This window comes from Hippocampus comes, unplaced genomic scaffold, assembly GCF_001891065.2.
Source record: "Hippocampus comes isolate QL1 unplaced genomic scaffold, H_comes_QL1_v1.1 scaffold174, whole genome shotgun sequence".
NCBI classification, from domain to species: Eukaryota; Metazoa; Chordata; class Actinopteri; order Syngnathiformes; family Syngnathidae; genus Hippocampus; species Hippocampus comes.
In genome coordinates this window covers 2,109,398-2,137,318 of record NW_017805983.1, presented here as the reverse complement: position 1 = coordinate 2,137,318, position 27,921 = coordinate 2,109,398, and the positions used below count along the sequence as shown (strand labels likewise).

The window sequence follows — 27,921 nt, the reverse complement described above, 5'->3', positions numbered from 1 at the left end:
CAGATAGAAAATATAATACTCACAGACCTATACAGGTATTCTTTATCCTCTATGAAAAGCAACTCATCTTATTGTGGCTTCCTGAGAAGTATTTGCATGCTTTATTTGATTTATCTTCTTCACTTTTGCATCTGCATAAGGTGATATTACGATTGTAGGGATTCCCACCCCAATTGCAAAACCCTTAAGTCACACGTTTGGAGCGAACGTGGGTGATTAGAGCTAACGTGGCGTCTGCTCTTTGTTGTCTGTCTGTCCATCTACCAGCTCTTCCCGGTCACCTTGCAGACGCTAACCAGGAAGATTGTGCATTCCCGTGCAAACAGCACACTGGTGGCTGTCTTCGCCATCCTCCTCCTCTTCATCGCTTCCTTCGCTAACATGGTACGCTTTGGCAGGCTCATACATGTAACCGGTTTGACTCATTATTGATTAATTACTGTGGATATGTCCTTTATGGGGAAGCATGTTAGTAAGTGGTTTGCACATTTGGCTCACAGTTCTCAGCTGTGGCAGTTGGGGACAATTTCAGTCTGTGTGCGTGTTGTCCTTTTGCTTGCGTGACGTTTTTCAGGGTACTCCAACAAACCTTTGTTAACACCAAATTGTGTGAATGGTTGTTTGTCTATATGTGTCCTGCAATTAGAAGGTGACCAATCCAGGGTGTAACCCTCCTCTCCATATTAGTTAAAGAAATGTTTGAAATTTCAAGAGTCCCATCCATTGTTCATTCGGGTTTCCAAATCGTCACCTTCTTAAAATAATGGCCAGTCATTTTATTTTCTTGAGTTTTTTTTCAGAATACACGAAAAACTGAATCAAATACCACACCATACCATTTTCTACCACTTATCCGGGGTCCGCTCACGGAGGCAGCAGCTTCAGCAGGGAAACCCAGACTTCCCTTTCCCCAGCCACATCTTCCAACTCTTCCGGAGGGATCTTAAGGGGTTCCCAGGTCAGCTGGGAGACATAGTCTCTCCAGCGTGTCCTAGGTCATCCCCAGGGTCTCCTGCCGGAAGGGGGTCATGCCCAAAACACCTCACGAGGGAGGCTTCCAGGAGGCATCCTGATCAGATATCCGAGCCACCTCATCTGGCTCCTCTCAATTTAGAGTAGTGGCTCCACTCTGAGTCCCTCCTTCATGACCGAGCTTCTCACACCATCTCTAAGGTTGAGCCCGGACACCTTGCAGAGGAAACCCATTTCAGCCGCTTGTATCCGGGATCTTCTTCTTTCAGTCACGACCCGCAGCTCGTGACCATAGGTGAGAGGAGGAATGTAGATCAACCGGTAATTTGAGAGCTTTGCGTTTCGGCTCAGCCATGACAGGCCGATACAGAGTCACATCACAGCAGACGCTGCACTGATCCGTGTCATGTCCCGTTGGCGACAGCAGGCGGCAGACGGTGTTTTCGGGCCGGATGCACACCTGCTACCCATTTGTAATTAGGCACTGGCTTTATTAGGGCCGGATTTCGTACTTTCACTTGCCGGAGAATTGCTTGCCGTGCCACTGCTTTGCCCATTGTGTCGGTAGTTACCTTTCGCATTTCGCCTTTGTGCGCGAGTTAGTATTTGGTATTGTATTCTCGTTGTGTTTCATATTGCGTCTAGCTTGTCTTTTTCCCCTTGCTTAGTGCGAGCGCTTTTCGTTATTTAGTTTCGACGTGTTTTCCTGGTACTCGTTTTTTGCCAGCGTTTTCTGTTGTCTCGTTTTTGCGGTGCGATTTTTTGTTAATAAATCTTATTTCCATACGGAGTTCTTGTTGTTGTCTGCTTTTTGGGAATCCTTTAGATTACTTGGTTGCGAACGAAGCGGGTGCCCTTCCGCTTTGCTCGCAACGTGATAATCCGCCTGTCAATCTCACGCTCCATCCTACCCTCACTCGTGAACAAGATTCTTAACCTCCTCCACTTGGGGCAGGATCTCATCACCGACCTGGAGAGGGCAGTTCCCCCCTTTTCCGACTGAGGACCATGGTCTCAGATTTGGAAGGGCTGATTTTCATCCCGACTGCTTCACACTCAGTTGCGAACTGATCCAGTAAGAGGTGGGCACCACGGCTTGAAGAAGCCATCAGTACCACCTCATCTGCAAAAAGCAGAGATGCAATCCTGAGGCCACCAATGCGTACACCCTCACTGCCTCGGCTGCGCCTAGAAATTCTGTCCATTAAGGTTATGAACAGAATCAGTGATAAAGGGGATCCTTGGCGAAGTCCAACTGTCACTGGAAACGAATCTGACTTACTGCCAGCAGTGTGGACCAAACTTTGACAACAGCCCGTGTTAGGGGGCTCAGTATACCATACTTCCCCGCCCCAGAATTTCTCAAGGGACACAGTCGAAGGCCTTCTCCAAGTCCAAAAAACACATATTGACAGGTTGGGCGAACTCCCATACCCTTTCATGGACCCTGCTCAGGGTGTAGAGCTGGACCACTGTTCCACAGCCAGGACGAAAACTACATTGCTCTTCCTGAATCCGAGTTTCGATCTCCCAATGGACCCTCCTCTCCAGCACTCCTGAATAGACCTTAACAGGGAGGCTGAGAAGTATGAATCCTCTGTGGTTGGAACTCCGGTCTCCCTTCTTAAAAAGAGGGGCCACCAATACTGATTTTATTATGTTTATTATGAAGAAGAATTGAGTCGTCTGTTTAAGTAAGAATGTAGCCGATTTTAGCAGAGGTGGCCTCTGGCCAGTATCATGAGATAGGTAAGGCCAAAAAATAATTTTGGGTCAAAATACGACGCAATTGTTATTGTATATTATTTTAAGAAGGTCACAAAATATTACTGTGAAAACCTATACGAACTGAGCTGCACTGAACGCTAACAAGTGGGTCTCCTATATATACTTTGCCTAGTTTACACATTTTTAGCAATCAGACACATTTTATTTAAGTTAACACGCTTTGTTCAAGTGGAGGGCATGAGAGGAAAAGGGACAAATGCAGCTAAGTGAAGCATGTGCACAGTCATTAGCTGGAAAGCATAAACAGTTGGTATCAAGCAGTGGAAAAGTGTGGTGTCTGTCTGCTGACTAGCCTCTTATAAAAAGAGAACTTTTGCACATTATCCAAAAGTAACAATATTATCTGTCAAGCTCCCATATGAATGTTTCCCCATCTTGTTTTGCTGCTGGTTGCCGAGCAACTCGATGTTGACAGCAGTACACCAGGATACTATTGTGTATGAGTGAGTGTGCAAATGTATGCTTGTGTGCTTTTGTGTCGGTGTGTGTGGTGAAGCTCATATCTGCTCCATAGCCTCCTGTAAAAAGCCAACTTGTGCTCTTTGAGTGTTATCTCTTGAGCAATTGCTGATGTTAAATTCCTGGCGTTCTAGTTTACGTGCAGCAGAACTGAACTGAAGGAATGTGTCGCCGAGGAGCAGCGGAACACAACCGTGTCGCTCTGCCTGCTACACAACCTCACCCTGGCGGCAAAGGACGGCGTGACTGTGTGTTCCAGCCAGGTTGTACCCTGCCCTTTCCCTCAGGTGGGTCTCCTAGCTTTTGGTGTGCAATACAACACATAATACATTACATAACACTGTACATACATACATACATACACACCGGTACACACGACATTACATAACACTGTACATACATACATACATACATACACACCGGTACACACAATGAGAAATTTGGAAAGAATCAGAAAAGCTCAATTACGGCTTACAAACTATCTTGTAAAGACAAAATAGTCAAATCAGATGTAATGCAAGTACCATGCGGAGTTCACCAGAGGTCAATCCTCAGCCTAATAATATTCAATTTGTAATGGCTGATTCAGAGATGTAAAATAGGCATGGATTACTGTTTGAGTGCTGTTGTGAAAGGAGAGGCTTTACTTTACCGAGTTGCCTAAGATTTAAAAAATCTGATTTAATTATATTAATTTATGTGAAGACAGATCTTGTTAGTGATTTCTCATAATAATTAGGAAATCACAGTTGTCCAGTGAGAAATTTTTAGAGCAGGGCCACAGTCTACTTATGTGATCCTTGGGGGCTACATCATGCCTCTGGGCACCATGTTGGGAACATTTCCAAGTGAACCCCAAACTTTTGAAGGTTATCCTATATTTTTAAGAGCAAATTTTGCTTGAAAACAGACGACATGGCAAATAGTGGCAAGCAAATACTTTGTATATAACTATTGTCCAATTTATGCTAGCAAGAAATGTATTGAAAATAAATGCTTAAACCAGTGAATGTGAAAAATATTGCAACTGAGTGCCTTCCCCCCACGTCCCAAATGAAAACAGCAAAACCAGATTTGGCCAATTTGGGACTTTAAATTGACACCGTTTAGTGTAGGTTGTCTGTCCTCCAGGTCATTATATTCCATAAAAGTTAAATAGAGGAAACTGGACTCTTCCTGACCACTGGCGAGCTGTTTTTGCATACCAGACAAGTGAACGACCAGTGGCTAACATGTACAATAACCCTCATGTAACCACCCCAGGAGAGACACTTTCAAACGGCCACAAATAGTGGAAACTCCAAGCCTAAAATAACAAATTTGGAGAAAAGATGTAATGTTCTTCAAAAATCAAGAAGAGTACAGTTGTCTTTATTCCACTTCTGCGGATTTGTTGTGCATTGTGTGTTTGCATCACTGAGTGGTTGCCCAACTGCAGTATTTCAGCTACAGCGTCCTGCTGACCCTGCTGGTCTGCTCGGTGTTCCTCCACATCAGCAGCATCGGGAAGTTAGCGCTCATGCTGCTCATCCAGCTTGTTTTCCTCCTGCTAGTGGAGTGGCCTCAGGTGGTCCTGTTCGACAATGCCGACCTGCTGGTCAAAGCAAATACGCTGTAAGTCAACACTATCTGTGAATTATTTGTTTGAAAATCCAGAAATTAAATCCTGCCCAAATAAATTAGTGACTGAATAAATTGTATATACAGGTATATTCAATCTCAAAAAATATATATTTTTAGTACATGGTTACTATTATTTATTGACTCGTCGTATTTGTGGGGACAAGTGGTTAGCACAACTGCCTCACAGTTGAAATGCTAGGGATTCAAATCCAGGCTCCGGCCTTCCTTTGTTCCGAGTTCTCCTCTTCGACTAATTGAGGACTCTAAATTATCCTTAGCTGTGGATATGAGTGTGAATGTTCGTCCATATAGGATGTGCACTGTGTGACATCAATGTCAGCAGGCCTATGGAAGACATGGATGCATATTTGAAGTATTATAATTTGCACATTGTGTGGGTGAGTACATGAATCTGTGTGAGAAATGGTGCAAAGATAAAGCTAATTTGAATTCTGTTTTGTTGTTTTCGTTGTTTATTTTACAGGTCTGGTTTCAATGCCACAGCAGAACAGTGGTAAGTTGACTTGTTTGGGTTTCATGCCTGCCTTGACCCTGATTATGAACTGCTTGTCTTTGCCTCAGTCTGGAGAGCGTGCCCAAAGTGCCCCTGAAGGTCATGACCCCCGTCATCCTGACCGTCTTTGTTCTGGCGCTGTACTTGCACGGCCAGCAGGTGGAGTCCACCGCACGTCTCGACTTCCTCTGGAAGCTGCAGGTAAGTACAGGTAGATGCTGAATATTACAGGACTGCTTGAAAATCATTAGAGGTGGAAAAAGTGCTCACACCCAAGATACTAGGTACTGTGTTAAAAAAAAGAAGTGATAAAAATAGAAAAAATAAAATTCAACTTGGAAATGTTCAATACAAAAGCTAAAAAATGTTTTTTTTTACACTCCGTTATAAACAATGCCAAGTTTGATAATTTGGCACAAGAAAATACTTTCTCTCTTTTATTTACCGAAAGTGTTTGGACTAAGCATGAGAAAAACAAAACAAATGCTAAATTAGCTCATGATAAGTGAAAAATTGGTGGATAGGTCAAGATTATTTTTTCCATCACATGGAGACAATTTGAAAATCAAGAAGCTGGTTGTTTCGCCACAAATCATTTTTGTTTTGAAAACATTAAAAAAAAATGTCTTAAATCCAATCCTGGTTCATGTTCCTCCATGTCGCTGCTGTCTCTGATTTTCCGCCTTGTGAGGCCACAAGATTTCAATCTATCAAAATCTCAACCACAGTTGGCTTTCCATCCATCCCTCTGTTTACCTCTTTCTCTGCTGTTTTACAATGTGGTGCCATCTGCCGAAGTTGAAAAAAGTAATGGGGCTTCTTTTGACAAAATAAGGAGTAGAAAGTACACATACACAATCTGTTTTCAGCTGAGACTAAAAGGGAGTAAAAGTAATAACCAGTCCAAAAAGTCAATACTCAAGTAAAGTAAAGACACTTGCAAAACCATCTTAAGTATAAAAACTAAGTCTGTGTACTTGGCATCACAGCTGAGGAATTAGAAAATGTACCAGTACTAATCCCGATGAATAATCAAAATATAACAGAAAACTATGGTTGGATGCAGTACAGCAAACAGTAGTAGAGAAGGCACCAATCATCTGGTCTCTTCCAACCCAAACTTGTCGACTTCTTGTGTGTTTTTAAGCATGGTTTCTTTTGACGTTTTTGTGGGCCTGCCTGTGATGGGCCAGTCTACCAAAAATCATGTTGCAAAATGAAATTATCTTTGGGGGCTGAGTATTCACAAGGTTCCATGTACCCTCACAAATTGCAGTATGCAAACAGGAAATAAGCCTGAGGCTGTGTGCCCCCTCCGCAGGCTACCGAAGAAAAGGAGGAGATGGAGGAGCTGCAGGCGTACAACCGCCGCTTGCTCCACAACATTCTGCCCAAAGACGTCGCCGCCCACTTCTTGGCTCGCGAGCGTCGCAACGACGAGCTGTACTACCAGTCGTGTGAGTGCGTAGCTGTCATGTTTGCCTCCATCTGCAACTTCTCCGAGTTCTACGTGGAGCTGGAGGGCAACAACGAGGGCGTCGAGTGTCTCCGGCTGCTCAATGAGATCATCGCCGATTTCGATGAGGTGAAACCTCAAGTTTGTCTCGTTAAGATCCATCAGTCAGTCGATTTATGTTTTTGTTGTTGTATGTTGGGAGCCAAAATTTTAATTCTGGGTGAACATCAGAAAAATGGAGCAGTTAAGGTACTATCATATCCTGTAATGGGGCAAGGAGAGCCACGGTTACTGATGCACTTTGAGCCATTTATTGAATGGGAAAAACATCCAGACACACACAAAAAAATAAAAAATAACAATCGTCGCAAGGAGCTGCTGTATGCCACAACTAACACAGAATAGAGTCTCAGTTTTAGTCCAGTTGCAGTGGCACTTATTAGTTTTTAGCACATTTAGTCAACCTCATCCCGTTTTTTTAGTCAAGTTTTAGTCAACTCTAAATTGAGAATTTTAGTCAGAGAAAACATTTTATTTTTCTACTTTTAGTCAACGAAAACTGTCAACATTTTAGTCGTGTTTTAGTCAGGACAATCATTTTAAACTTTCACCACTTTTTTCTCAAAATGTACGTTAAAGTTGTTTTCAATAATGTGTGCCATATTATTTTGGTTTATTTTATCAAGATGAATTATTTTAGCTCGTTTTAGTTTTTAGTAAACATCCGTGTGTAACTGCCCAGCTGATTTGTGCTCACTGTAGTTCACTTTCAGCTTCTAGATTAGCTCACACGTCTGTCAGCTTCAAATAAATATTTTGTATTTGCCCAAATAATCCCGTCGTTAACTTTAATGTACGATGCCATGTTGGAAAAGGATGTGTCGTCGAGTCGTTGACTGGGTCGTCCCTTGCACCCACTAGTTGTGGCATGATTCCGTTCTGTTAGTGTCCAGCAGGTGGCAGAGATGAACTGTTTCAGACCTGCCGCGCACCTGTCTCTTCTGCACTCATAACGATAACGGACTACGAAAGGATTTTCACTCCGACCTTTCGGCGTCGGATAATTTGCCTTGCGCAAACCATTGTTCAAGTTGCAGTTTTCGAGACGATCCATGTTTTTTTGCGCTGTAGTTCTCTAGCCGCGTTTTGTGTTTTGTCTTGTAGTGTTGCTTGCTCTGATTGCATTCTACCTTTTTTGGTTCTCTTATCCTTTCGTGACAAGCTATTTCCATTTATCTAATCTCTGCCTTTTACAAGCGGGTTTTTTTGTTCTTGTTTTTATCCTGGTTATTTTTCTATCGTCATTGTTTGTACTTAATTGCCCGCCCTCTAAATAAATATAGTTTTGTCATCTACCAAAGTCTACTCATAGAGTCCGATTCTGTACGGAATTTTCCGGACATCCTGACAAATTGCAATTAAGTGAAACGTCAGATCGCTTGCCTCTGAACTTAAATCTCTCGATGTATTTTTTTCTCGGTAGGCGAAGCCGTAGTAGGTTACATACAGGTTCATTGGACCTTCGGCTACCTTGTGGAAGAGCGCTGTTTTCTTCTGCCGTTCACTACGTGTTGCTGGCATAGATAAATAAACAAAGATACATTATTTGTAGTGAATAAGCAATCGTTGTCTGACCAATTAAGTGAAATTGGATAATTTCCAATGGCACATCTGATGATCGCTCATGGCTCATTTTCCCAGAAAGAGACGATGTCTGTGACGCTTTCCGAGTGCTTTGTTTGTATGTGTTGCTGCTGCAGTTTGAGGATTTCAAATTACCTTAACATCTATGATAATTTCCGTAAGACTGTCTATGGAGTTTCATATTGGCATTAAACTAGCTTTCCTTCATTATTACATGGCTTGTTTGAACATTTTGCCATATTGATTTTCAGCATTTATTTTGTTTTGTCAGTTTTACAGTATATTTCAACTGATGACATAAAAGGAAACAAACTGGTCATTTGTTGTTCAGTGAAATGTCTTATTTTCTCATCTGGATTCATAATTGCTTTTAAATTAAGCAAAACTATAGTTTATTTGAATATATGAAAATTCCATTGAATTTACTAAAATATTTCATCACTACAGCCTTATGGCCCCCCTGTTAAATTGTTACATTTTTGGGGGGTAAAACCCTTGCTCCAGGGCCCTGGGATTAACCTGCAAAAAATTGCTCTTCAAAATGACAAAGTTGCTCCTCAAATGAAGTCGTTGATTAGCAAAAATACTTCTCAAAGAAAGTTATTTCAAGCCTTGATAAGCTTTTAACCTAGATTTAAAAGCATTTACACTTGGTGCTCTCTTCACCTCTGTTGTGTTTAGCATAACAGCTAGATGCTTTCTTCGCCTCTTATTTAGAGAACTGCTAATCAGAGTGAGAACTGGCACTAAGGAATATTAAATAATAGTGTCTTTTCATAGGTTTAAATCAATTGAAAGCATCCTCTAGTTTATATGGGCTCACTTTAATATGATTGTTTTGTGGGGCTTAAATAGTGTTGCAGTTTATTCTCTGTAGTTTGTGTGGTCTAATTTCGTTTTATTTCCCAGATCATCAGTGAGGGGAGATTCCGTCAGTTGGAGAAAATCAAAACCATTGGTTCCACTTACATGGCCGCCTCCGGCCTCAATGTGTCCAGCTACGACCGAGAGGGTCGTTCGCACATTCTAGCGCTGGCTGACTATGCCATGAGGCTCAGGGAGCAAATGAAATATATCAACGAGCACTCTTTCAACAACTTCCAGATGAAAATCGGTAAGATATTATTCCGTCTGGATTTTACAGCTTGTCTTTTGCCATTTGTTTTGCTCTAGCTTTTCCCAGTTGGAGAGTTCTTTATTGAGTTGTGTCTCTGACTAATGGTGGACTTGTGATTCTCAGGGCTGAACATGGGACCAGTGGTGGCCGGGGTCATTGGAGCCAGGAAGCCCCAATATGATATCTGGGGGAACACGGTCAATGTGGCTAGTCGAATGGACAGCACCGGAGTACCAGACTACATTCAGGTAACACACACACCCGTAGAAAGGTACACATGGCATGACATTTATAAATGCCAAAGGAATGGAATGTGGTGTTAATCCTACTTTTGAAAAGTCCATCCCTGTCAGATGGTATTTACATGTGTTCAAAAAGTTTGGTTTCAGTTTATTTCATGCAATATTTTTATTTTGGTTTGTTTTGTTTTTTAGTACACTTAAACTGTGTTTGGATCATCACATGCAGCAGAAAGGATTATGAAGGAGAGCAGTGTACTATAAGTCGCACATACATGTTTTTCGTAGTACTGTACTATTTGACTTGCTTTTCATTTTCTTTCGGAATAAGACTTGGAATGAAACAAGGCTGTTTGCCGAATAGAGACTTTATGAAGAGGACTGAGAATGAGGTGGAAATGAAGCTTGTCAATATCCATGCATTCATTCATTTTCTATGGCGCTTGTCCTCATTAGGCTCGCATTAGAGTGAGCTGGAGCCTATCCCAGCAGGCTTTGGGCAAGAGACACAATTACAAGAAAAAAAAAAGCATTGTTAAATGGATCCAAAACTTTGTTTTCAAATGGGGTGTACTAATTTATGTCGAGCGCGATTGGCTGGCAACCGGTCCAGGGTATACCCCACTGACTGCCCGGAGACAGCTGGGATAGGATCCAGGATGCCCGCGACCTTGTGAGGCTATGGTGGTGTGACATGTGTTGCGGATCCTTTCCCAGGTGACCACGGACCTCTACCACGTGTTGGCCAACAACGGCTACCAGCTAGACTGCAGAGGACTGGTCAAAGTGAAGGGCAAGGGTGAAATGACCACTTACTTCCTGACCAGTGGCCCCCCTAGCAGTTAACCATGGACCCCAAAACCACCCCACAGGGTTGACAAATGCTGTCGGTGTCTTGTCCCCTCCACCCACGCCCAACACACACACACAGGATTCTCAAGGTGGTGTTTGAAGGATTTCTATCTTTTTTTTTTTTTTTTGTACAAGTGAGCACAAAGCCCATTTGCCTTAGGACGGGAGCGTGCTTTTTTTGTATGAGCTGCACGAGTATTTTCTCTGGACTATTAATTTATTTTATTTCCTTTGTGCAGATGTACAGTAGAAAGGATAAGCTACAAGTATGTATAGATTATGATGGAGGAACACGGCCAAAGAACAACACAGATACTCTGTCCCAACGACGCTGTACAACTCGGGTTTGCGTGGTCAAGTCACTGAGGGACACACACATTCAATGCGTATCCTCAGGTGGACTAATTCACCACTGATAACAAGCGCAAACAATATGCTTGACGTGAGTGAGTGATTGAAACAGACTGCTGAACTTTTCCTACGAAGCATACTGTAATTATTCACTGTGAGTTTTTTTTTTTTTCTATACGCGATGACGCTTTCTTGTTTGCATGGTTTCTATTAATCTCCAGACTTCTGGTGATTGCAAGAGGATATTGTCGACTTTGATGCCAATGTCATTCCAAGCAAAAATACTTCAAAGCAAACTTAAGTGTATTTTTTCAAAGATTGAGGACAGAGCGCATATGCAGGGACTTTCTTTGTCTTGATGTGCACCAGTTGCAATGGACCAATTTTCCAAACACTTGTTTTTGTCACCCGTCAAGCAGTCCGTCGAATGTATGTCAGAACAAAGGTGATATGACCACTGAAGGACACGCACCGCTTTGGGGTTCCCGTTTGCTGCAAATGAAAACGGCGTACAGGACTTGTGCTGTACATGCACTGCAGTGTTTAGGAGTTGACTCTTCCGTGGAGGTCCACAATGTTTATGCCTTAAAGGTGACACCTTTGCCTGAAAAGTCAACCAAATACCCCCATAGTCAGTCTCTTGGATAGGACAGCAGCAAATGATTCATTTTGCCTTAATTGTATGTCCCTTTCTTGTCTGTTGATGCACTTCTACAGCACGCCTGTAGTCTCTATTTTACAAAATAAAAGAAAATTGTCTAATTGCTTGCGTGACACGCTGCACGTGGCACTTTGAAATTGCTCTCGTTTGAATGCGTCTCAGATTCTGTAAATTGAGAACACCTTCCTCTTCTCCTTTTCCCCAAGTAAATCCATCTACAGTTTCAGGAGGGCCGTGCAATGGAGAATGTGTGATTGCTTGCACATGAATAATGCATTTCTCTGCAGCCGGTGGCAAAGTTCTCACGTCACTCCATGCTGAACATTAATTAAGACCCATAAATTCCTCCTAATCCCTTGTGACACCCCCCACTCCCTTGTTATTAGATCACCTTGCAGAGTTCGCAATTAAGGTGAAGTGCACAACAAAACAGTGGATTTGTCAGGCCGCGCTTTGGCTTGTTTTACATTCGATAACACCTTTGCCACTTGGTCACAAATTATTAAACATGGGTCCCGGCTTTTAAAATATCCTAATTCTCAAATGTACTGTCTGATTTTTAAAATTTTGGGGATCAACTGCAGTGCACCTTGATGGTAGTTGTGTAAATATTAGCACTAGAAATTATAACATAAATCAGAATCAGAAGATAATAATAATGGCCCTACAGGGAGTGGTAACTGAAATTTCAAGCCAATCGTTTAAGCAGTAAATGCCATAGTGAAAGAAGCTTTTGCAATGTTTCTGTGCATTGTTTCATTGTGCTTGTAGAAATGAAATGATGACTGTAATATATTTTTTTTAATTTCACCAAGAATTCAGTAAGTCATTTTTTAACGTATTCATCTGAATTAATTTAGTGTTTATTTTACTCCTCCATTTCTGTGTACCAAAAGGTGCTTTGTTCAATAGCACGAACATAATACTTAACAAACAAAAAACTCCAATAACAAACATTTCTCTAGTTATTACATAACATTGGGACTTTTTTTTCTTTTACAGTTTCAATAAAAACTTAGTGAACTTCGTTTAAATCTCGCACCCATGTTTTTGCGCTGACTCATACCTGTGAGTGGATACCCAGATTTCAGCCAGTAGGCGGCGCGCTCTCATCATTTATGTGGAAGTGAGCGATGACGACTCAAATGAGTGTGACATGTAGCCAAAAGCATATTGCTAGCTACATTGTGTGCTACCCTAAGGCTGAGCTACGCTACATTTGTTTGTGACTACGAATAACATTTTTTGACATACACCAAATATTATATGCACTATGTGGGAACATTTGTTATGAAAAAATCTGAATGAAAATGCATGTCATTTTTTTTCCCTAGCTGTTCACAAGCCAGCCTTTTTTGGTCCGGAATGACAGTTGAGAATCACGGTGTTAGGATTCCAACGGCTAGCATGTTAGCAATTCTCAATAGAAATACAGTGTAGAAAATACTGTATAGGTCAAATCTAAATACTGTACACTGAATTGCAATGTTTAAAACCCTTTAAATCTGCTTTAGCACAATACTTAAGTTTCTAACTTGCTATTTGTTAGTATAACAACTGCTAGCATCAATACTCATTAGTAGATAGAAGACGCAGCCTTTATCGGTTGGCCTTTCTCTGGTCATTAAAATTTTTTGTCAAATCAAATATGTCCTGTGACTCTAATGCGATATAGAAAATGGACAGATGGATCAAATATTTGATCCCTACTTATTCTGCCATTTTGTGTTCGTCCTTTTAGGTTAACTTCAATTTTATGTTTGTTTTTTTTAAATGAAGGGAAGACGATTGTAATTTGCTACTCAAAGTCAGTCGGTAGCCCCTTTGAATGATGTGAGTAAATAAAAGATGGCCATGAGTGAGTGTATTCACTTTAGACAGCCACCATTGCAGCACTTTAGATCCTGTTTCATCAATCCATGAAAGAGGTGCTGCTTTAGGCCTCAGTGGGGTGAAGTAGAAGTAGTCACCCTTTCAGGTTACAGTTCAGCCGGGGAGGTCCTGGATGGGCGAGTGTGGGGTTGTTCACTGACGTGGGAGTGAGCATGAACCCGCCCATTGTGCGGTCACGTGGATCCTGGGGAGGGCAGGCCTGTTGTTAAGCAAACCTGTTACTGTTATGACACCTGAATCAGTTGAGCAAAAGTCTCCTGGTTGATGACTCATGTTCCACCACTTCCTCAAATCAATTGACACATTCACACTCCACCTTGAGGCTGCGTAAGCTGCATCTGAAGCATGCGTCTGTTACCGCGACGCCGTTTGGCTCCCCTGAAACTGGTTATCCTTGCGGGGGCTATCTTCATGGTGGTCTTAGTGGTTCTCCTGAGCGACCCGACCTCCTCATTCACCGCCGAACCCTGGCTCTTGAGACAGGTGGAGAAGAAGGACAAGGTGATGATGCTGGTCCAAGACGCCGCCAAAAACTTGGGCTTCCAGATGCCGGTCCCGCCCCAGATGGAGCCCACCAAAAACAACGTTTGCACCCATGGTTTCTACAGCAAGGATGAGCTCAAGCCTCATTTGGAGAGACCGCCTCAGGACCCCAAAGCGCCTGGTGCAAATGGGAACGCCTTTCATAAAAATCTGTCTCCCAAGGAGACCAAGGAGAAGGAGGAAGGCATGACCAAGCATTGTTTCAATCTGTTTGCCAGTGACCGCATCTCGCTCAGCCGGAGCCTCGGCGACGACACTCGGCCTCCAGAGTAAGATATCTTTACAACCTTTATAACTAGTGCCGCTGTTAATGCTGAGAAATTGGCATCTGCAACAGCTGACCGACATTATAACTGCCACTTTTTTCAGGCCGAAACAAGTTCAAGTATTCTCTCTTGAGTACTCACTGACACAGAATACAATTTTTACTTGTCCTTGAACATAAAACTTTCTTTCTGACGCAGCTAATGGTTTACCGATGTGTCAAACTGCCGCAGTATAGCATGCAGAGGAGTATTTACTCACTGTTTGTTGTGGCCGCAGCAATCCTGGTTCGAATCCTTGTCAAGACATGTGCAAAGAGCATACTTAACTTCGACCCGGTGGGTCCAGTGGTTAGCGCGTCGACCTCACAGTGCAGAGGTACCAGGTTCAATTTCAGCTCCGGCCTCCCTGTGTGGAGTATGCATGATCTCCCCGGGCCTGCGTGGGTTTCCTCTGGGTACTCGGGTTTCCTCCCAAATTCCAAAACCATGCATGGCAGGCTGATTGGACACTCTAAATTGTCCACAGGTGTGACTGTGAGCACGGACGGTTGTTTGTCTCTTTGTGCCCTGCGATTGGCTGGCTACCGGTTCAGGGTGTCCCCCGCCTACTGCCCGAAGACGGTTGGAATAGGCTCCAGCTCCCCCCGCAACCCTTGTGAGGATAAGCGGATCGGAAAATGGATGGATGGATGGCATTCATGGCTGATGATGGTTGGTATCTGCAGCCTCCATCAGTACCCAATACCTAACCCCCTGGTACTATCCCTAATTATAACAATTTGCGTTAGTGTGGCATCTCGAATCGTTGGGTATTTTTGTGGAACCTAAATTGATGCTGATCTGAAATGCTGAATTTCATTCAAATTTACTTTATAGAGTAAAAATGAGAGGTGATTATCACACAACGGTAATATGATCAGAAATCCTGACATGCTATCAGTTGGTGTGCCAGCGTAAAGCTAGATCAAAACATGAGTCGAGCAAGTGCCTTGACAAGTATTTGACATACTGTATTGCCCTTCTTCCTACCATTTCTAATGAGAATTAATCAAACACCAACATGCTTTTAGTTGATAGGAAAACATTTAGCCACCTGAGTGCAATAGCTGATTGGCCGTGTTTGTTAGCCGACATATTGCCATGTAATCAGATGTTTGTAATTACACTGGATATGTTAAAATGGCCACACTCCCCCAGGTGCCTGGCCCAGAAGTTCTTTCGGTGCCCTCCGCTGCCTGACACCAGCGTGATCATCGTGTTCCACAACGAGGCCTGGTCGACACTGCTCCGAACGGTCTTCAGTGTTTTGCACACGTCACCTGCCTTCCTGCTCAAAGAAATCATCCTGGTGGATGATGCCAGCACTGAAGGTGAGCAATCAGCAAATGACGACAGCATGCACATGCCTTTTTTTAAAAGAATGAAGCCAAAAATAGCCAAATATAGACTAACGGCGGACTGGTCGCTAGGCAATATTACGGTACTTATGGACAAACAATTGGTTGCCAATCAATGTTAAAGGCACAAATTGACAAGAATTCTCCTGAACCATTTCATTGAACAAATGTTCGCGAACTTGCTCATATTTTGGGCAAACATGAACTGAACGTAGTGTATTTTTGCTTCGTGAACATTACTGTGAGTGACATCATTCTGGCGCCAATTAACCTGTTTTGAATACCGGTAAATTTTTGCTCAAGAGTGTCAGGCTTTCTCTTGTTTAACTACAAGGGAAAATCTGTCTAGCGTAGCTTAAAATGAGCCTTCATTAGGTCTGCCTAATTGAGGGTATTAAAGGATAGTATTTGGAAATCCTGGCCACCAACAGTCATCATCAAAATGTGACGCGTGTTTGGAGGGGGGGAAAAACAAAAAGCGTGACAACACGGTTAGAAGTAACTCATTCACTATTAGCAGCTCCACTCCCTGTCTCAGCAAACAATTACGTGTCCTCTGATAATTGTGTTCAAAAATTTAATGAGAAGGTCAGAGAGAATTCAAGAAGAAAAAAATCAGGAATTTCGGTGTAAGCTTTGCCCACCCAGTTTCAAAAAGCAAACACTGATTTCAATTTCATCAACAGCGAACCTGAAATGCCACATTGTTTTAAAACACCCCGTTAGCTTTTCGAGGTACAAAGTATATGCAGGTGACCCAAATAATAATAATTAAAAGAAATGACACTGGTAAGTCAAAACAGATCACTTTCCATTTCCCAGATACATCGAGTCGTACCTCTGCCTGGTTCCAGTAAAAGGTTCTTTTTGTGGGAGTTTTTTTGTGTGTGTTTTGTGTTTTCATATTTGGGACCACAGACCTGTTTTTGTTTTATTCATTTAAAAATGAAAATTTAAATCATAATTTCTCCTTTTTTTTTTTTTTTTACATTGTAGGGTGATAGCTGCACCTGGATACAAGTGTACTACTTCATTTTTACGAAAAAAAAAAGTCAGGTGTCAACTATGAACTGAACTAGCTGGGAGCTGAACTTTGAACTAGTTCGCATAGAAAAAGAGCTTTCCCAACACTGCTGTTCTGACACGCTACTGGTAAATTACACTTATAATTGTCACTACACCCAACACGATGGACGGGAACCAGTTAGTTTGCTTTTGAGACATCATCAGGCACTGATACAATTGTATTTCAATGCTGATTTATTTATTACAATGTAACTGTCCATCTATGCCGGTGTCGTTCAGTGACAGGCAGAACAAATAGATGCTCTTCCCCAATATTACAGAAGGTCAAACTAACCCGTTTATCCACATTTTGCCATCAATGAAACAGAATAACAGCTTTGTGCTCAACTAAACAGGCGCACATTCCACACTGTCGGTAAAATGAAAATTATTTCAGGACATTCTCTCTAGAGGGTGATTGAAAAGCTATTTTGAAATACTTCTGTTCGTTTTATTTGTTTCTATTTCCTCCCTCAAATGTTTATAGTGTTTGTTCTTTAATGTTTGACATTTTTACAACTCATCAGATACCTTTCGCATGTGATGGTATTGTGAAAAATGAACAGAAACACAATCCTGTGCCAAGTCATCCCACACACTTACTTAAATTCTCAACTTCGCAAAAGCAAAACATTTCAGTAAATAAATCATTTTAAATGTTTGCCCAATGCGTCGAGAGCGATCGACCGGTAGTTAGCGGACTGGTCCCGAGTCGATCGCGAAGGGGATCGGGAAAAAAACCAAGCCAAAACATTTGTGTGTCTGTGTGCGTGTTATTAATATGATATATTTTTGTGTTCGTGCCCAGCGCACCCTATCAGTCTCACTTACACAAAAAGTTAAAAAAAAAAAACATTCAAAAAAAGGTCACCTTTAACCTAAGGATGGCGCGTGGCCTGCGTCACCGGAAGTTGTTAGCGGTCAGCAGTGTAGAGTTGCAGCTTGCATTCAGAGCTGTTTCGCCATTATCTTTTATTGTTATTATTTTTCTCATTCAGAGTTTGTTTCATGTACAATTCACTGAGGGCACTGACAAAGAAAGGGAATCTGGAGGGCCGAAAAGAAGCATTTTAAAACGGTACACGTGAGCTACAATAGTTAACACGCTGCAAAAGTGCGTCACATGTCTCCGTGTGAGGTCTCCACTAAGGTAGGTAGTGATATGCTTTTCATAAACTCACAAACTTTTGTGTCTGTCATTATTTTTCTGTTACGTTAATCTTAGCCGTTATGGCTCTTGCTCATCAGGGCATGCGTGTGTAACTGCGTGTGTTTGCGTGCGTGTGAGGTAACGGGTCAATCGCGGGAGGTTGGTTAATCGAAAAGTACCTGTAGATCTTGGGTCAAAAAAGGTTGGGCACCTCTATTTTAGAGTTACTTTTCAATAACCAAGTACATTTTTCCGGTTGTTGCGCCATGGATTTTCTAATGTAAAATATTTGCCTTTGCCAAGAGTACCTGCAGAAGCAACTGGAGGAATTTGTCCGCGAACTGAAGATTGTCCGTGTGATGAGGCAGCGGGAGAGGAAGGGACTGGTCGCAGCCCGGCTGCTGGGCGCCAGCGTCGCACAAGGCCAAGTCCTCACCTTCCTTGATGCGCACTGTAAGCATGCACAAACTCACAAGGGTCAACAGCACAGCAGCTCAGTAACACGGTAGCTCAACAACACAGTAGTATAGGCACCAAGCAACATTTTTCCAGTGAACAATGAACATAGTTAGGAGCAGTGATGGGAAGTCGCCAAGCACAAATACAGTGCTTTGTATAATTTATCTGCAGGCTAACTTTAATACTTTTTAACATTTTTCTGATGACTTTTTACTTTAACTCCCTGCATTTGAAGTCAGATTTCGTTCTTCTCCTCTGCCTTGTCAAAATAGGCTCATCACTTTTGTCGACCTTTGCAACTGATAAAACACAATTCAAAAAAGATGCAAATAGAGAGAGGTCAAGATGAGATGAAAAAAAACTGCGACATTGGCGAAATGAAGAAACCGATATCACTAACAAACATGACACTATAGGTTCACAACATGCCATTATTTAAGATAATAACTTTTTTTTCTCCATTGTGCCAAAATACCCAAAATGGATATTGTTTATGAGTAACAATAAAAAATTGTGGTTTACTTTTATACTTAAGTACATTTTTAGTGTCTGGACTTTTTAACTTTTTATTAGCTAAAGAAGGTGAATTACCTGTACTATGTCTACTTATCCCAGAGTAGTCTGACTTCACTCAAGTACTACTTGAAACAACAATTTCTGCATACAAATTGCTGGACAAAAACTAAAAATCAGACATAAAAAAGCAAAGAGTGTTAAAATTTAAAATCAATAAATTTATAACAGTGCAGCACAGTGCTCAACTGGTTAGCACGTCCGCTTTACAGTGCAGAGGTGCAAGGTTCGATTCCAAGGCTTCGGCTTTTCTGTGTGGGGTTTGCATGTCCTCCCAGTGCCTGCGTGGCTTTCCTCCGGGTCCTCGGGTTTCATCCCACTTTCCAGAAACATGCACGGCAGGTTAATGGAACACTCTAAATTATACCTAGGTGTGACTGTGAGTGTGAATGGTTGTTTGTTTCTATGTGACCTCACAACCAGTTCAGGGTGTACCCCGCCTACTGCCTAAAGACAGCTAACACCATAACTTATGTTTTCTAGTCAGTGATGATCAAAATTTTCAGTGCCATCCAGGCCTTGATTTCCTCTGGAAAGGACAAAAAATAGCCATCGTGACAAAGCATCCTTTTTGCTCAGTGGGACATGGATCTGATGGTCATCTGCATTATGGAGAAAGGAAATATCCTGCTTTCATAAGATGCAACCCAGGGGCAGCAATTACGAGGAAATAGCAGGGGCTCCAAAACTGAACCATGTGGAACACCGTATGACAGGGGTGTAGAGTGGGGCTAAAACAACCAAGGCTATCACAAAAAGTTGCTAAGTAGGATCTATACCACTCTAGTGTGCTCTCTGTCCTAACAAGTCTTACATGTATTTTATTATTCTGATTTATTTTTATATTGATTATTGTTAGATACAATTGAAAATAAAATTTTTTGTTGTTGTTTTTGAAAGTGAAGTATTTTTTTCATATTTCGACCAAAAACGTCAGCATAGCAGTTTGCCTCTATGATGTGGAGTATTAAGCCACTTCATGAAGCAAGTGTCATGTAGGGAACGCTGAAGATGTGGCTAGAATGAGCTGATTTGACTGGGACAAGGGGAGCAGAACTGACCAGACTAATTGGAGTGATGGATGACATGTGTTATCCCGGTTTTACACACCAATTTTATCTTAATTTTCAGAATTTTCTTTCATCTTAATCATTATTCCTTTGTAAAAATAAAAAAAATAAAAAAACACCCCGGATTTGCAAATTGTATGAGTGGCGAATGGACCAATACATTTGCCTTGCCTCTAAAGTTACTTGAGACAAACCAAAGTGTGATTTTGTGTGCTTTAGGTGAGTGTTTCCACGGTTGGCTGGAGCCACTAATAAGCCGCATCGCGGAAGAACCGACTGCGGTGGTCAGTCCGCGCATCGTCACAATCGACCTCAACACGTTCCAGTTCAGAAAGCCTATGGCCAACCTGTTATACAACAATCGAGGGTCCTTCGACTGGGCCTTGACGTTTATCTGGGAGCCCATCCCCAACCACATCTTCAATCTGCGCAAAAATGAAACCCAACCGATCAAGTAAGCAGAAGTGGCAAAAGTACTCACATTCCGGGACTGAGTCACGTCCTTTACGTAAAGAAATGTAAAAAAGAAAAAGGATGGACTCTTAATAGATTTTGACTACTCAAGTGAAGTACAAAATGCTAAAAAAAATCTACAAAACTGCAGTAGCAATGTAAGTGAATATTCTGGTACTTCCCAGCACTGCAAGACCAAGAAATACTGGCTTCACCCATTTCTTATTTTTTTTCTTTTTACCTGCGAACATTTCAGAACACCCACTTTTGCCGGAGGTCTCTTTTCCATATCGAAGAGCTACTTTGAACACATCGGAACATATGATGACCGGATGGAGATTTGGGGTGGCGAGAATGTCGAGATGTCCTTCCGGGTCAGTCTTATTTTTCCCCATCTTGATTTTTCAAATGTCACCTCACACACTGGGAATGTACATTTCATATAAACAAAATTTTACAACTGATATGCTAGATACAGTAAGACATGTATCCATATTTTGTACATGTGACATTTTAGCTCAGGCAGCATGGTGAACGAGTGGTGAGCTCATCTGCCTCACAGTTCTGGGTCTTGGAGTTCAAATCCAGGCTCCAGCCTTTCTGTGTGCCGTCAGCATGTTATGCTCATGCTTGCATGGATTTTTCCCCCCATATTCCAAACATAAATTACCGTGTTAGCTTCAATATTGGATTGAATAAATACATTATAATGATGCTACAATGTTTAAGATGAGTTTATGTCACAGAATGAAAACAAACAAAGCACTTTGGGCCTTGATTTTATGCCTAGCGGAAGTCTAGCAGAAAGTGCACTCGAACTGTACGCATGGGTGGAGTTTTCTCTCTTTTGGTATTTTTGTAAATGGACGCAGTTAAAAAGAGGCGTTTGCGCCATTATGGGAGTGAATGCAGCCAACTTACTTCTTGGCAAATGAAAGTGGCTCCACTCGTTCCCTTTACATTCACACAAAGGAGCCACGCACACAGTCTTTGACATTGATGAGGCATAAATTGACTTGCTGGAGTCCATGTAGAAGTTCAAACTGCGCAAAGTAACTTTATAAGGTCCTGCAAGCAGACCTCCAGTTACGGATGAAAGTTGAGCAAGGCCATCACAGAAAATCCTTGTGAGGTGGGCAGACTCTGCCCAATCATTGTGTGCTTTTGTCAGTCCATCAGCATCGGGTACGTAGGACAAGCAGCTGCCAAAATCACGTCAACGGAGGCATGTGCATTTGCGTCGTTTCTTTGTTCAGAAAAGGTGAAAACAAAACGAAAAAAAAAACCAAAAAAGACAGTATGGAGCCGTTCCAAAACAATTAAGATGACAATTTTTTTTAATGACACCACATTTGCTAATCAGTTACTAGCTTTGCAGTTAGCAAACATAGCATGATTTGAAATGCTACGGATACTTTCTACTATTTTCCGTTTTGTTCAAGTTAATTTTTAAATACTGGAAATCACATTATGATTGCGTGCCCCACGTCCAGTCTCTTGTCGTACTTGGGAGGGCAGTGTCTTCCTAGTGGTTAATGCCAAAGAACCAATCGAAGGACGACATAAGACATGTCACGCTATGCGGCAAGACGAACAAAAATTTTGATGTCCCAGACGCCTCATGATCAATCGTTGAGTATGTTACACAACACGGGCTACAGTGCATCAAGACAACTCAAAATCGGCTGACGAGATATTTCGTTTTTCTGCAATATTTCCATTGGCTCAAAATCGAGCTACTGTATATACATGTAGTCTGACGTCAGCATGAAGCGTAGTCTATCTTCTGTTAGCAAATTGTCGGGTGTGCCAAGGTTGTATAGAAGAAAACGCCCTCGGTCTACCGGAATGCCCAGCATTTTCCAGTGCGATCTGCCAAATTCCTAAACAGTAAAGTCGACTTGCCCAAGCACAAGAATGAAGATGTCCCAGTTTTTTACACCAAGCGCATGTGCACCTGTTCATGAAACTAGATCACTTTATGTCCATCCATGTTGTGATATGTTGAACTATTTATACTAAGGATATTTTTGGACCACAACTCATGAATTTATCGCTTGCCAAAAATCAAACAATACCCGGGAAATAGAAATCATTTTTCTGTATTTGTGCAAGATATCGTGCGATTGCTTTTCTAGTGACCATTGGTTGTTCACTGCTTCACCAAATGCATTGAGGGATACAGTGAAGGCACTACGTAGGTGCGAGGCTCTCACTACACATTCCAACAGTACTACAAAAAGGCCATCACACTGGATATTGACAAAGGAGTTATTCCTAGCCCAGCCCCGGTCTCTGGCTGTGTTTGATGTGTTGTGTGTTGTGTTCAGGTGTGGCAGTGCGGCGGTCAGCTGGAGATCCTTCCTTGTTCGGTGGTGGGCCACGTCTTCCGCACCAAGAGTCCGCACACTTTCCCCAAAGGCACCGAGGTCATTACTCGCAACCAAGTGCGCCTGGCTGAGGTCTGGATGGATGACTACAAAATGATCTTCTATCATCGCAGCAATAGGGCCAGTGCCATGGCCAATGAGGTGACTATTTCTTGATGTGTGAGGAGTTAGTAGACCTGCCCCATATACTGCAGTGCATCTGGAAGCATGTCTGTGTATATTCTCATTTATCCAGGTCATGGTAATCCACAAAGGTTGAATCGAGGCAACTGAACTTTTCTCAGTTATTGAATATGTTGAATCTAAAAGGCTTCTTCTATTCATTTTTTTTCTTTGTATCGGTGAGCAGCTTGTTGGAGTCCTGAGTCAGCAGATCATTTGCTAAAACAAAAAACGACTCAGAAAGAAGGGACATTCTTTTGAGGACAATGACGTTCAAATTCTGAATTGGGATGATCAGTGTTATGAAAGAAAGAAGCCACCTGTCTCATAGTAGAAAACTCGTCTCTAAATAGAGGAGGAGGTTTCAGGCATCACTTAAGATCGTCTCATTCCACGGAGAAGAGTGGCTCTAACGAGCTGTTTTGCCTCCAGGCAAGTGAAAGACCGGTTGGTGTTCACGGGTGGTATTCACCTCCTTGCCTGTCAGTAACAAATACAACATGTTTCATGGTCTCACCATGGGCTGCTGCGTATAGCGTTTTTAAGGAAACATTTGGATTCAATATATTTTGGAATGCAGCGGTAACTTGACAGAATATGCACTGTATGTAAAGTGCCTGAACATCACTTCTAATATGAATGGGCACAACAGAAACAAAATTGAATGTTGTGTTTAAAAAGTGTTTGTGGTTGTAGCTCTCGTATGGGGACATCTCCGATCGTCGGAAACTGAGAGAGAACTTACACTGCAAAAACTTCTCCTGGTACTTAAACACCGTCTACCCTGAGATGTTCGTTCCTGAATTGAAACCATTAAAATTCGGAACAGTAAGTCTGCTTTGCCTTTTATTGCTCCACGTGGATGTTGCTTCAAGCCGCACACTCTATGTCAAACTTCTCCCACATTTATTGTTTGCTTCCAGATAAGGAATGCCGGATCTAAAACATGCTTGGACGTTGGTGATAAGAACGCAGAGGGGAGACCTGTTATCATGTACCCATGTCACAACCAGGGAGGCAACCAGGTACGTCACTCCCCCATACAGGACACCACCTTGGGACCGACAAATTCAACTTCAAAAATGAGAATGAATCCCAATTACAACAATTATATCGACCGTTCCAGAGTCCAAAGCTCTCAATATTCTAAAATATTTATTTAACTGTCCAGCCTAAGGTTGAAGTAAAATGACACCATTGTCTTGCTAATATAAGCAGAAGTTAATATTAATTTGTTAAAAAAAATTTACAAACCTCTTGAAATACTCTATTAATTTTAATGATGAATGAGGGAGGTTTATTGGTAGATTCTTTGAGAGGAAGAAGATTTTCACAGTGACTATTCACACACATACTTTTGTATTAATTGGACTGTATATTCAGATCCAGAAAAGGTTTAATCCCCATGGGGCAACTAATATGTACTGGTAATCCCTTTCAACATGACTCATACCGAGTTCATTGTTTTGTTGTTAAGGAACTAATTTCTTTTTTCTTTTATTGATTATGGAATCCAATGTTCCTTTATTGTTTCTTTTCTTTTTCATTAACATGTTTAATAGACTTCTTTGACATTTCACACTATGTCTAGCCATCAAAGGAGGTCTCGACCCATTTTGAAAAAGGAGTAGAATGTACTGACGTGTTCAAATGTAGCGAGTAAAAGTGTAAAAAATGGTTCGAAGAAAGAATATGCAAGTAAAGTACAGATAAAAAAAACAAAATCATATTTTTCTTTGCACTTTTGTATAATACAGTCCCCCAATTTGCTGATATTATTTTTTAGGCGGGTGAATTATATGAATGAATAAAGATTCAGAACATGCCAATAAAGTGTAAATGCATTTGAATCCAGTTTCAAAAAAATTATTTTTCCATACCTATGATTGAGGTCTTTCAAAGTATTTTTAAAATCAAGTTGACAATAATCATCTTATTTAGACATTTTACCAGGAACTAAGCAGTACCTAGTGGTTGAAAAAAAAAGATAAAATTTAAAAAATAGAATTACTGATTCAAAGCACATTTCACACATGTAACTCATACTGTAAATTTAAAAAATTACAGTAATTTACACTCTGCTTCACATACGGCAAATTACAAATATTACAGTATGTGAAGCATATTGAGTTATGTTGTGTATGAAATGCGCTTTGAATCAGTGATTGTATTTTTGAAAATTTATGTATTTATTTATTTATTTTACAACCCCTCGGTACTGCCTAGTAACTGGTAAAATGTCTAAATAATATACCTTTTTTGTTTGTTTGTTTCTTATCAAGCTCCCTGTATAATACCCACCTTAATTTGTGATTTTTTATTTTTTATTTTATATTTTTAAGAGTGCTTTTCATAAGATTTGACAGTACTTGTCACTTGCTACCACTCGGGCCAGCTGTGAAATGGAGGCTGTGTCTGTGATCGTTTGCAGTATTTTGAGTATACGTCCAACAAGGAGCTGCGTCATAACATCGCCAAGGAGCTGTGTCTCCAGGCGGAGACTAATCCACAGCCGGCGAGGATGCAAGTATGTGCGCTGAAAAAAGGGGAGTCAAGGTCGTCACCACACCAGGAGTGGATCTTCACACAGGTCTGTTTGTTTGTTTGTGTTTGGGCCTGGAAATGGGTGTGATGCAGCCTTCCAATGTTTTTTTTTTCCTTTCTTACCTCTGCAGGAAAATCTCCTGAAGAATCCCAGCAGTGGGAAATGTTTACATGTGAAGCAAAAGGTCATTCTGATGGACGATTGTAATGCGTGGAATGACTACCAGCGCTGGAGCTTCAGCTGACATCCTTTGGCCCCCGTTTAGGGCATTTGGCCAGCCCGACCGGACAGAGGAGGCTTTGGCACGAAGCCGGGACAAACTCACATCGATCCACTTGGATTGCCGTTCATTGCTTTAACCCTTTCATGCACTCTAGTGTAACCTGATAACAATGATAAACTGTCCACTGAGGTAACCGCTGTCCCTGAAAGGGTTAAAGCTAATCCAGGTGGAAAGTCAGGTTTGAATGGCTTGAAGGTGGTCGTCGGAGCCGATGTGAGCACTGACATTCAATGCACAAGTCTCACAGAGTCTGTTTTTACGTGAATTTTACACTTGAGACTTCCTCAGGTGATGGTGGACGAGGTGGTGGTAGTGACGATCAGAGTGCAATAAATGAAGCAAAATACTCAAATAGCTGAGCTCTTCAAACCTTGGCCAGAGGACACGGCCTTGCTAGTGGTGTGATTTTAACATTCAGATAGAGAATGTTGAGATGAGGCTTTTTACATTTCACAGCAAAAATGTAAAAGTGGAAATGAATAGGTTCATATGGACATTGCTTTTGGGCATTAAATAGTCACGTAAAAGCGTGTTCAAGAAGTCAAATTTAAGGCTTTTTAAGGTCCACTAAAGTGTTCATAGTTTTGGGAAAAACTATATCAAATAAGTATGAAGTTTTTTGTTTTTTTTTGTTTTTTTTTACAGGCATGTCTATGAAAATGGCTTGACTATTTAACAAGGTGTGTGCCATTTTTTTTTTTTTTAGTCAGAGTTAATGATTGCCCTTTCATGATGGAAGCCTTTCTTTGGAAAATCACATCTTTAAGGATCAGTGTTCACAATGTAGAAATTGTTTGGTTAAATGATAAATTAATATTCCTAGAATACAATTTTTATTGAACAACAGAACCATTTGGGGGGGGGGGTGTCAATCATAGTATTTGTGACAACTGGTATAGGAAACCTCACGTATCAAACTAGAGTATTTGTAAATCTTAGATTCCTACGAGCCACACGGAAGCATTTGCCTCCTTCACATATTACCAACCCTCAACTGTCACTAAGGCAAAGGACCGGTTCAGAGGCTTGACTAGATGTTTGCTCAGCAATTGTGCAGGGCGAGAAACATTCCTGACAATTATGTCACGTAAAGGTGTTGCAGAACCTGATCTGAGAAAACAGCGGATATCCATCCTGCTTGGCGGGTGGAATAAAGAGCAGCTGTGATGAGTAACCAAAAGTCAAACAAATGTAGCTTCGTGCTCTGATTTCATTTTAATGACTAAAGGTCATACTGTTATTTTTGTAAAACATTCAAATTACACCGCACAAACAACTGTAGAAAGTGTGTGTGTGGGGAGGGGGGCTAAATGGGGTGAATTATGTTTTATCATAACTGGGGGGAATTGTATCAGAATTAGAAAGAATACAACCATATTGTCTTTTACTGGAAGTGAATCCTATCACATTGTAATCGGAGTGAGTAGTTTTTTTTTTTTTTGTTTCTTTGTTTTTGGGGGGAGTGAAGGGAATAAAAGGAGTAAGTTATATTTTATACTTGAAGTGTTACATTATAATCGGAGTTTCCCGTCATCGTTGGAGTGAAATTAATGCTATTGCAGAAAAGGGGTGAATTTTACAGTATCAGAATTGGATTGAGTCATAGAGTATCGCATCATATATGGAGTGAACAGTGGCGGGCTGTGCATTTCAACCTTAGGCCTTCAGTGACGTCACATACATGAACACAATACTGTACAGGCTCGTCAAGCAGCACTTAATTTCAGGAGCATTTAAAACCATCAAGTATGCATTCACAATTAAGAGCAGGAAACTAAATTTACAGATAGTCAAAAATAAAAAGATGATTTTAAAATACGAAATAAAATGCCACCCAAATTACGCTGTGTGATCTTAAACAAGTCTGTCCAATAAATTGCGCAATGTCGCAGTTTCATATAAGACACCAACCAAACAATAACAAAACAAACTATTCTTTGAAAATAAACAGATCATTTGCATTTTGAAAATCGGCGATACAACAGCAAATAACTGA

At 41.4% G+C, this 27,921-nt stretch overlaps 2 protein-coding genes and 1 long non-coding RNA gene across 4 annotated transcripts in view; 2 read left to right on the top strand and 1 right to left on the bottom strand.

Moving 5' to 3' along the window:
• LOC109528420 (adenylate cyclase type 6-like) overlaps positions 1–12,329 on the top strand; it is a 46,074-nt gene extending 33,745 nt beyond the window's left edge. For both annotated transcript variants that reach the window (XM_019890978.1, XM_019890977.1), the window contains 9 exons: positions 268–384; positions 3,354–3,506; positions 4,658–4,833; positions 5,327–5,356; positions 5,425–5,557; positions 6,678–6,941; positions 9,366–9,570; positions 9,697–9,821; positions 10,530–12,329. In XM_019890978.1, coding sequence (XP_019746537.1) covers positions 268–384; positions 3,354–3,506; positions 4,658–4,833; positions 5,327–5,356; positions 5,425–5,557; positions 6,678–6,941; positions 9,366–9,570; positions 9,697–9,821; positions 10,530–10,658 — 1,332 coding nt within the window. In that variant the 3' untranslated portion in view covers positions 10,659–12,329. The remainder of the gene's footprint in view (positions 1–267; positions 385–3,353; positions 3,507–4,657; positions 4,834–5,326; positions 5,357–5,424; positions 5,558–6,677; positions 6,942–9,365; positions 9,571–9,696; positions 9,822–10,529) is intronic.
• A 151-nt stretch (positions 12,330–12,480) lies between these two features.
• LOC109528424 (uncharacterized) lies at positions 12,481–13,968 on the bottom strand. Its single transcript, XR_002170679.1, has 2 exons — positions 13,886–13,968; positions 12,481–13,802 (listed from the first exon to the last, which is right to left on the bottom strand). It is a non-coding gene; the product is annotated as an uncharacterized LOC109528424 (long non-coding RNA).
• galnt6 (UDP-N-acetyl-alpha-D-galactosamine:polypeptide N-acetylgalactosaminyltransferase 6 (GalNAc-T6)) lies at positions 13,915–26,550 on the top strand. The gene is made up of 10 exons (XM_019890979.1): positions 13,915–14,381; positions 15,576–15,748; positions 18,294–18,443; positions 20,312–20,546; positions 20,802–20,919; positions 22,876–23,076; positions 23,794–23,925; positions 24,021–24,122; positions 25,529–25,687; positions 25,773–26,550. The coding sequence occupies exons 1-10, from the start codon at positions 13,915–13,917 to the stop codon at positions 25,884–25,886; spliced, it is 1,851 nt and encodes a 616-aa protein (XP_019746538.1). The 3' UTR covers positions 25,887–26,550.
• The last annotated feature ends 1,371 nt before the right edge of the window (positions 26,551–27,921 follow it).